Source organism: Salvelinus fontinalis, chromosome 28, assembly GCF_029448725.1.
Source record: "Salvelinus fontinalis isolate EN_2023a chromosome 28, ASM2944872v1, whole genome shotgun sequence".
NCBI lineage: Eukaryota > Metazoa > Chordata > Actinopteri > Salmoniformes > Salmonidae > Salvelinus > Salvelinus fontinalis.
In genome coordinates this window covers 22305119-22316502 of record NC_074692.1, presented here as the reverse complement: position 1 = coordinate 22316502, position 11384 = coordinate 22305119, and the positions used below count along the sequence as shown (strand labels likewise).

At 39.8% G+C, this 11384-nt stretch overlaps 1 protein-coding gene across 1 annotated transcript; it reads left to right on the top strand.

Annotated features, from left to right (window-relative positions):
- Positions 1–425: 425 nt before the first annotated feature.
- On the top strand, positions 426–6521 carry LOC129826401 (chemerin-like receptor 1). Its single transcript, XM_055887096.1, has 2 exons — positions 426–530; positions 5238–6521. The coding sequence occupies exon 2, from the start codon at positions 5258–5260 to the stop codon at positions 6269–6271; it is 1014 nt and encodes a 337-aa protein (XP_055743071.1). The 5' UTR covers positions 426–530; positions 5238–5257; the 3' UTR covers positions 6272–6521.
- The last annotated feature ends 4863 nt before the right edge of the window (positions 6522–11384 follow it).

The window sequence follows — 11384 nt, the reverse complement described above, 5'->3', positions numbered from 1 at the left end:
AGAGTGAAGTTCATCTACCAGGGTTGTTCTTAAAATGAGGGACAGACAAATGAGTCATTAATCACATGAAATGAATAATCTTCAAAAATGAATTGGTCAAAACCACAAAATAACTAGGGCTTTACAATGATGGTGAAAACTTGGAGAAATGTTCATTAAGTAGGGAAAAAATCTTCCTAGAAGCACGGAGGGACATGTCAAAATGCTGAAATTGAGCACTTTATCAAGTCTTTATTCATATAAAACATTTGATTTATTGAATTATCCATGTGGTCTATATTAAAAGGCACTTCATTTAATATAACAGGCTTCAATATTGGTTCACAATTTCTATTTAAAATATTAAAGGGACGTAAAAGGGACTCTTAGTGAAATGGCTTACTGATGTAATCTGTTCTGCATTCTTGGAATACAGGATGTTCATTTCCTGCGAAGTTTTTTTGTTGTTGATGGAGGATCAGTGATTAACATCGCTTGAATATTGGGAGGCTGCACTTTCTCTACAAAATACTCAAAATCTGTTCCATAAGGTGAGGTTAATAACTTTGGTGTGAATCTTTACACCAACAGCATGTTTGTGTTCCTTCTTAAACTCTTTTCTTAGACCATACGGTATCAGCAACACTTCTGAACTGGAAGCTGTTAACTTCCAGACATTAGGACCATTGCTATTGCCACTCTCAGGCTACAAACAACTTGTTTGATGGATTGGCTTTACAATTAGCATACCATTCACTTAAACTTAGCATGTTGTTCTTTGTGTTGATTTATGTGTTGCCTTGAATATATCCAGTCTTAAGTTGTAGTGGTCAAGTATAACATGGACAATTTGTAGTATACCTACAAGGAATGAGGGAAGTTTTTATTTTAGATCTAGCAACATAAACATTATTTACTGATCAACTGGAATGAAGGAGCATTTATGTACTTGTACTTTAAAAAAAAACTTTTACAACGGCAGTTAGTGTCGTTTAAGATGAGGGAGGAAGATCTTTTTTTCACGAGCATGGCATTATTTCTATTACAGCATATTGGATGATTGTCATTCATATTCCATTCACCCAGCGCAATGTAACAGCAATAGGTTTAGTCTACTACATGATACTCGATTTTTCCCTATATCCATCATGAGGTTGCTACAACCTAGCATATGAATGAAAGTTTACAATGTAGGTGCATCTAGCTGATATATGATGTAATCAATAATCCAACAGTTGGAAAAGAGAGTTTCTATTGGACAAATTCATGTTTATCCCCGTTTTGTTCCGTTTGCTTTAGTTTAAGAAATGTTTTTCAACAGATTAGGCGGAATGAATACACCCCTGATTCTGCATTAACACAGCACTTTGTATTCATTCTCGCATCTATGCGCTCTCCTCCTCTCTTCTTTTCCCTTCACTTGTGGACTTCAATGCATAACATGCTGACCAGACCGGACACATTGCGTGCCCGAGCATCGCAAAATAAATGTAGAAATCCATGTTATTCAATTATTGCACCCACACTGCTCGCGCGCGCCAACGAGCGTCTGTGACACCAAGGGCTAAAATAGAACTCATTCCTATTTCTGACACAGATCGCGCTGCAAGTCCTGCCTCAACCAATCTCCTCATTGGTTTATAGAAGCAGGTACCCACGTGCCATCTCCTCATTGGTTTATAGAAGCAGGTACCCACGTGGGTGATAGAAAGACGAACTGTTTTGCCGGTAGTCTGGTAATACAATGACAGTTTAGATGCGATCACCATATAATTTAAACAATGAAAAAGCCTGGAAGGAGGAGAGATGACTAGAAATGATTCGGTTACCTGTTTTATGTGTGGATTAATTGTCGGAGTAGAGATCCTTGTGCATTTCAGGTAAAATAACAACTCAATGTTAATATCCCAGGACCAATTAGCTAGCAACAGCAAGCTTGCTAAATAGGACAAATTAACATTAGCTAGCAAGAGCAAGCTAACTAGCTAAATTACCATACATGTTTAATGCTTTTTGACCTGTCCCCAAATTAATGTCATTGGTTCAGAGTTTGTTTTGATATTTTAACCTGCGTGTCGTGATCGCGTTTGGTGTGGGGGGGCAAAATACATTTATGCACGATAGCGCACGATGGCACACGCGCGCAGCCGGTTTGGGCAAGGTGTAACATGCTGACCAGACCGGACAAGCGAGCATCGCAAAATTAATGTAGAAATCCATGTTATGCAATTATTACACCCACACTGCTCGCGCGCGCCAACGAGCGTCTGCGAAGCCAAGGGCTAAAATAGAACTCATTCCTATTTCTGACGCAGATCGCGCTGCAAGTCCTGCCTCTCCCATCTCCTCATTGGTTTATAGAAGCAGGTACCCACGTACCTCCTCATTGGTTTATAGAAGCAGGTACCCACGTGCCATCTCATTGGTTATACCCACGTGGGTGATAGAAAGACGAACTGTTTTGCCGGTAGTCGTGGTAATATAATGAAAGTTTAGATGCGATCACCATATAATTTAAACGATGAAAAAGCCTGGAAGGAGGAGAGATGACTAGAAATGATTCGGTTGGCCGTTTTATGTGTGGATTAATTGTCGGAGTAAGCTAGCTAAATAGGACAAATTAACGTTAGCTAGCAAGTGCAAGCTAACTAGCTAAAATACCATACATGTTTAACCTGTTCTGGCTGCACGCTGAATATTGAAAAAACTGGAAAATGTGTGCACATTTTCAAACGGCCTCCTAAGAAACTTTTTATTTTCCAATATGCATATATTTACTACTGTTGGATAGATAACAGTCTGTAGTTTCTAAAAAGGTTTGAATTGTTTCTCTAAGTCGAACAGAAATATTTTTACAGCCATTTTCCCAGCCGAATTGAGTTTCCCAAAATGCGATGTGTCTCTTTAAGACCTTCTCTATAAAAGGCCATTTGACTTGGGACAATAGGGACACGTCAGAGGTGTACGTCAGACTGTAATGCGGAAGTGAGAATTGAAAGGGGTCGAATATCTCGTCCCTGGACTGAATAACAGAACTTCTTGTGAGACATGCGCAGTTAAAATAAAAATCCGGGCGCGAAGGATAATTTGATCTCGGCTTCTGGAACAAGGTAGATAACTTTGAATATGATGCCTGACTACGATATTATTTGCTACATGTCACAAAATCATCCTAAAGGTTGTTTTTTCAATATACTTTAATTATATTATTGCAATTTATTCTGGACTTTAGATGTGAAACGACGGAAGAATTTTTTGAAGAAACGCTTTCTGGCGCAGCAATGCTACCGTGCTAGCTAACCAAAGAGGGAAATCTTTCGTTCTGGAACCCAACTAAAGACTCTACTGGACATTGGACCCCGTTACAACATTCTGATGGAGTACCAAGAAAGATAAGACCCAATTTGGGATGCTTTTTCATATATATGTCGAACTGTTGAATGCTAACGCTGCTAACTATGCTAGGCTAGCGCTTGACTAGAATCAATGCTGCCTTATGCTAGCTTATGATGTTAGCTAATATAACGATATATTGTGTTTTCGCTGTAAAACACTTCAAAAATCGGAAATGTTGTCTGTATTCACAAGATATCTGTCTTTCATTAGTTATCCACCATATGTTTTTCTGAAATGTTTTATGAGGTGTAATTAGTAGCCGACGTTGGTGTATGTATTTTCTCTGGCTACTCCCGGCTGGATTCAGACTGTAGCTATGTATTAGCATTTTTGGGTAGCATCAATGTAAAACTGATTTATAGCTAAAATATGCACTTTTTATGAACAAAACATAGATTTATTGTGTAACATGTTATATGACTGTCATCTGAGGTCGTTTTTTCTGGGCTCTTTAGGTTGGTTTTAGTTTATTTCGGTTGGTTGTGCATGCTACTTCAATCATAATTCATACTTCATAATCATAATTCATACGTGTCTGTCCACTTTTGTATTTGGTGGTGAGCTAACATAAATATATGTGGTGTTTTCTCTGTAAAACATTTAAAAAATCGGACATGTTGGCTGGATTGACAAGATGTTTATCTTTCAAATGCTGTATTGGACTTGTTAATGTGTAAAAGTTAAATATTTTTAAAAAATAGATTTTGAATTTCGCGCTCTGCAGCTGTTGTCATTTTCGGTCCGAGGTCGGGCTTGCACCCCAAACAGGTTAATGCTTTTCGACCTGTCCCCAAATTAATGTCATTGGTTCAGAGTTTGTGTTGATATTTCACCCTGCGTGTCGTGATCACGTTTGGTGTGGGGGGGGGGTGGGGGGGGGGGGGGAATAAATGTATGCACGATAGCACACGCGCGCAGCCGGTTTGGGCAAGGTGCACATCAGCTGTATGTGACCAGGTGAAAAAACCTTTCCAAGACAAACCGCTACACACAGCCTACATCGTTGTCACCATATTAGCTAAAGTAGCGTCAGAGTGAGCATAGGTAATAGAACTAATGCGTTAGTAAACCCGCTACAATCATGCAGTAACATTATAGTGTACAGTCAGTAGGCAGTTACATCAACAGGCCCGATGGCAATAAATTAGTAAAATCAAAAGCTTACCTTGACTTGGAAGAGTTCCAGTGTTGTGTTGTGTAGTCATAGCCAGCTGGCTAACATAGCATCCCTCTGTTTGAGCAGAGTGTTTCAGTAGGCTAAACTAGCTAGCTGCATTTGCTAAGTAAGTTAAAAAAACTGTTCAACTATTGTCTTTCTCTCTCTTTGAATCAACTACTCAGCACATTTTATGCACTGCAGTGCTAGCTAGTTGTAGCTCATGCTTTCAGTAGTAGATAAATTCTCTGATCATTTGATTGGGTGGACAACATGTTCATGCTGCAAGAGCTCTGATAGGTTGGAGGACATCCTCCGGAAGTTGTCATAATTACTGTGTAAGTCTATGGAAGGGGGTGAGAACCATGAGCCTCCTAGGTTTTGTACTGAAGTCAATGTACCCATAGGACGGAAGCTAGCTGTCCTCCAGCTACACCATGGGGCTACCCTACAGAGTGCTGTTGAGGCTACTATAGACCTTTGCAAAATTGTGTGTTTTAATCTATTATTTGGTGACGTGATTATATTTAGTATGGTTTTATCTAAAAATGATAACTTTTTAAGTGTTTAAAAATTTATATTTTTATGAAATTCACTGAGGAGGATGGTCCTACCCTTCCTGTTATGAGGAGCCTCCACTGATGTAAATGCAGTCATTGCATACAGGACCTGTTCTGACAGAATCATTGCATTCCTTTTTTCTTAGGGTAAAAAACAACCAAAATCATGGTTGCCCCAATCAACACATCTGACTATGATGACTACAATGATTCAGTGGTGATACCATCTCAGTCCCCAGTCATCTATGAGATGTATCAGATGAGGACTGGCTTGAGATTAATGTATGTGTCGTTCTACTCAGCCAACCTTCTACTGGGTCTACTGCTCAACTCTGCCGTCATCTTCATGATTGTCTGGAAATACAGGTCCAAGAAGAAACTGAGTCGACGGATGTTGATCCTTGGCTTGGCTGCCACCCACCTCATCTTCTGCCTCTTCACTCCACTTTACTTGATCACAGCCTGGAACTACTTCTCCTGGACATTTGGGAAGGTTGCCTGCAAGCTGGGGTCCTTCGTGATGTTTATGAACATGTTCTCTGCCTCAGCGATGATCACTTTCTGGAATGTGCGCTGGTGTGTCCCCAGATGTTTTGAACATCACATGTCCAGCAGCATGGTTCTGCTGTCCTGGTTCACTGGGGCCATACTAAGCGCCCCCTCTTTACTGTCCAGGGAGGTTCAGTATACTGCCGATGGACACGTCTGCCTTGACAACTATGATTATACTGAACAACCCCAGATCTCTAAAGAGGGTAAGGAGAGAATGATGGCTGTGGTGAGCTGTCGCTTAATTTTTGGGCTGCTGCTCCCTTTGGGTGCGACATGTGTCAGCCGTTGCTGCATTAACAGCAGGGGAAATAACCAAGTGAAGTCATTGGTTATTCGACCTGTGACTATTGCCCATTTCCTATGCTGGGCTCCTGTCCTCTGTCTCTCTATGCTGCAAATCGCAGTGGAGACAGACAACAGATGGTTCAGATACGTATTGTCCACAGCCACTGCCCTGTCAGTCTTAAACAGCTGCATCTATCCTATCATTTGCATTTGGCAAGGAAATAAAGAACTTAAGCATAACTTTCGCTCACAGCCTGAAGAGACCCCTCAAACAGAGGACAAAGGAGAGGAGGGCCATGAGATGACTTGCCTGGATAGGGAATACAATGTCCTTGAACAGTAATGGGAATACAACATATTGTAAATGCAATTAACAATTTAAGAACTTTTCCAGCTTGAAATATACTTGTAAATATCATGCAAAATATACAATAATTTTGTCTATAATTTTTATGAATTGTATACTCACAGTATGTACAGTATAATTACACATTGTTCTAAATCCCTCTTGATCAAGGTAACATGTCTTATTTTTTTAACCTGTATTTCTTCTTTTCAAATGCTTATTAAATAAAGATTTATATAACCATTAACATTTCTGAAAATATTTATTTTGAATTAAATGTTACGATATGCGATAGGAAAAATGTCCCTTGCAAAAAAAGTGTCATTTTTATTTTTATGTTAAAATCCCATTTTCACACGTTAAAATAAAATTTTCACAAGTGAAATGACCACTTTTCAGCTCAACATGTGAAAATGCTATTTGCATCTCAACCAGGAGACCCATGGAGTGGCGCACAATTGGCCCAGCGTTGTCGGGGTTAGGGGGGGGTTTGGCCGGCAGGGATGTTCTTGTCCCATCGCACACTAGCGTCTCCTGTGGCGGGCCGGGCGCAATGCACGCTGACACGGTCGCCAGGTGTTTCCTCCGACACATAAGTGTGACTGGCTTCTGGGTTAACCTTTCCGCTAGCGGAACCCCTCGACAACATTCCGCTGAAAAGGCAGCGCGGGAAATTCAAAAATATTTTTTCGAAATATGTAACTTTCACACATTAACAAGTCCAATACAGCAAATGAAAGAAACATCTTGTTAATCTACCCATCGTGTCCGATTTCAAAAAGGCTGAACAGCGAAAGCATAACATATGATTATGTTAGTTCAGAGCCAAGTCAAAAAACACACAGCCATTTTCCAGCCAAAGATATGAGTCACAAAAAGCAGAAATATAGATAAAATTAATCACTAACCTTTGATGATCTTCACCACATGACACTCATAGGAGATCATGTTACACAATACATGTATGTTTTGTTCGATAATGTGCATATTTATATCCAAAAATCTCAGTTTACATTGGCGCGTTACGTGCAGTAATGTTTTGATTCCAAAACATCCGGTGATCTTGCAGATAGCCACAGAAATCCCAGGAATACTCATAATAAACATTGATAAAAGATACAAGAGTTATTCACAGAATTAAAGATAGACTTTTCCTTAATGCAACCGCTGTGTAACGTTCATCATCAGAATGAGAACAAAGCGCAGCGTGGAAAGTGTTCATAATTTAATGTTCACAAAAACACTCAAACAAAAGGAGAAAACGAAAGCGCACAATTCTGTCAGGGAAACAACCTAAACAGAAAACAACACCCCACAAAACCCAAACGGAAAATGACAACTTATATATGATCCCCAATCAGAGACAACGATAGACAGCTGACTCTGATTGGGAACCACACACGGCAAAACAACAAAGAAATAGAAAACATAGATTTTCCCACCCGAGTCACACCCTGACCTAACCAAACATAGAGAATAAATAAGGATCTCTAAGGTCAGGGCGTGACACGCTGTGTCAGATTTCAATTTTTTTTACGGAAAAAGCATAATCTGAGTACGGCGCTCAGAGCCCAATCCAGCCAAAGAAATTCCCGCCATGTTGGAGTCAACAGAAGTTAGAAATAACATGATAAATATTCCCTTACCTTTGATGATCTTCATCAGAATGCACTCCCAGGAATCCCAGTTCGATAATAAATTACTGATTTGTTCCATAAAGTTCCATAAAGTCCATCATTTATGTCCAAATAGCCACTAGTTGTTAGCGTGTTCAGCCCAGTAATCCATCTTCATGAGCACTAGGTCCAGACAAAAACTAGAAAAGTTCCCTTACAGGTTGTAGAAACATATGAAACGATGTATAGAATCAATCTTTAGGATGTTTTGAACATAAATCATCAATAATGTTCCAACCGGAGAACTCTATCGTCTGTAGCAAAGCATTGGAATGAGAGCTAACTCTGTCGGGAGCATGCGTCACGAGCCTGAGACACTCTGCCAGACCACTGACTCATTCAGCTCCCATTCCCCCCCCTACTTTATAGCAGAAGCTTGAAACAAGTTTCTGAAGACGGTTGACATCTAGTGGAAGCCTTAGGAAGTGCAACTTAACCCCATAGACACTGTGTATTCGGTAGGCCAAGCTTTGAAAAACTACAAACCTCAGATTTCCCACTTCCTGGTTGGATTTTTCTCAGGTTTTCGCCTGCCATATGATTTCTGTTATACTCACAGACATCATTCAAACAGTTTTAGAATCTTCAGAGTGTTTTTTATCCAATACTACTAATACTATAATATGCATATATTAGCATCTGGGACAGAGTAGCAGGCAGTTTACTCTGGGCATGCATTTCATGCAAAAGTGAAAATGCTGCCCCCTATCCCAAACAAGTTTTAAGCAGACGTCATGTCAAGAAGCAGTGTGGCTTGGCTGGGTTGACGCACGGCCTTCACCTCTCCCGAGTCCGTACGGGAGTTGCAACGATGGGACAAGACAGTAACTACCAATTGGGGAGAAAAATGAGTAAAAAATAAATGCCATATAAATTGCAAAAAAGTTGGGCAGAGATTTTCGATGTACTGATTCCATGGCGCATGTTTTATGAATTTACACGCGAAACGACCCCAGATTCAAAACTTAAATTTAACATTTTAATTTAAAATGATTATAAAAAATTATTGCAACCAATAGAATGTTATACAGTTGAAGTTGGAAGTCTACAGACACATAGGTTGGAGTCATTAAAACTCGTTTTTCAATCACTCCACAAATTTCTTGTTAACAAACTATAGTTTTGGCAAGTCGGTTAGGACATCTACTGTGTGCATGACAGAAGTAATTTTTCCAACAATTGTTTACAGACAGATTATATCACTTATAATTCACTGTATCACAATTACAGTGGGTCAAAAGTTTACATTCACTAAGTTGAATGTGCCTTTAAACAGCTTGGAAAATTCCAGAAAATTATGTAATGGGTTTAGAAGCTTCTGATAGGCTAATTGACATAATTTGAGTCAATTAGAGGTGTACCTGTGGATGTATTTCAAGGCCTACCTTCAAACTCAGTGCCTCTTTGCTTGACATCATGGGAAAATCAAAAGACCTCAGAAAAAACATTGTAGACCTCCACAAGTCTGGTTCATCCTTGGGAGCAATTTCCAAACGCCTGAATGTACCACGTTCCTCTGTACAAACAATAGTACGCAAGTATAAACACCATGGGACCACGCAGCCATCATATCGCTCAGGAACGAGACGCGTTCTGTCTTTTAGAGATGAACGTACTTTGGTGCGAAAAGTGCAAATCAATGTGCAAATCAATCAACAGCAAAGGACCTTGTGAAGATGCTGGAGGATACAGGTACAAAAGTATCTATATCCACAGTAAAACGAGTCCTATATCGACATAACCTGAAAGGCCGCTCAGCAAGGAAGAAGCCACTGCTCCAAAACCGCCACATAAAAAACAGACTACGGTTTGTAACTGCACATGGGGATAAAGATTGGACTTTTTGGAGAAATGTCCTCTGGTCTGATGAAACAAAAATCGAGCTGTTCCAAACATCATTATGTTTGGAGGATAAAGGAGGATGCTTGCAAGCCAAAGAACACCATCCCAACCGTGAAGCACGGGAGGGGCAGCATCATGTTGTGGTGGTGCTTTGCTGCAAGAGTGACTGGTGCACTTCACAAAATAGATGGCATCATGAGGCAGGAAAATTATGTGGATATATTGAAGCAACATCTCAAGACATCAGTCAGGAAGTTAAAGCTTGGTCGCAAATGGGTCTTCCAAATGGACCCCAAGCATACTTCCAAAGTTGTGGTAAAATGGCTTAAGGACAACAAAGTCAAGGTATTGGATTGGCCATCACAAAGCCCTGACCTCAATCCTACAGAAAATTTGTGCGCAGAACTGAAAAAGCGTGTGCGAGCAAGGAGGCCTACAAACCTGACTCAGTTACACCAGCTCTGTCAGGAGGAATGGGCCAAAGTTCACCCAACTTTTGTGGGAAGTGTCAGGATTTACCTAGGGCTCCTGATTGGGGCTGTACAAATGTTTGGTGTATTATAATAATTGATTATGCTTATGTTATATTAATAGAAGGCGAGGGGTTATAAGACACCTCCCTCCTTACATTTATAGGGTCATAGACTACAGATTAACAATACAAATTCATTGTAGAGGTTTAGTATTCCACAATTGTTTTTAGTTCTCTCTCTATTTCATTATGAAGTGGCCCCTCTGAGGAATGTGTGACTGTGAAGAAGGAGCTCTGCAGGGGAGTGGAGGAGATAAGGCTAGTAAAACATTCCACAAGAAATCAACTTTGGGGAGTGGACGTTTACTGCTAAGTTTAACCTCTAACGCCTCACAAACCCGGATCCGGGAGCACCCCCATCAAAAAAGCTGACTAGCATAGCCTAGCCTAAAGCCACAGGGATATCATATAATAAAATGTTCATGAAATCACAAGTCCAAGACACCAAATGAAAGATACACATCTTGTGAATCAAGCCATCATTTCTGATTTTTAAAATGTTTTACAGGAAAGACACAATATGTAAATCTATTAGCTAACCACGTTAGCAAAAGACACCACTTCTTTACTCCACCATTTTTTTACTCCATCAGTAGCTATCACAAATTCGACCAAATAAAGATATAAATAGCCACTAACCAAGAAACAACCTCATCAGATGACAGTCTGATAACATATTTATTGTATAGCATATGTTTTGTTAGAAAAATGTGCATATTTCAGGTATAAATCAGAGTTTACCATTGCAGCCACCATCACAACTCCCACCAAAGCGACTAGAATAACTACAGAGACCATCGTGTATTAGCTAATTACTCATCATAAACATTTCTTAAAAATACACAGCGTACACTAGATGAAAGACACAGATCTTGTGAATTCCGCCAATATTTCAGATTTTCTAAGTGTTTTACAGCGAAAACACAATATACCGTTATATTAGCTTACCACAATAGCAAACATCACAACAGCATTGATTCAAGGCAAAAATAGCGATAACGTATAAACCACCAAAATATATTAATTTTTTCACTAACCTTCTCAGAATTCTTCAGATGAC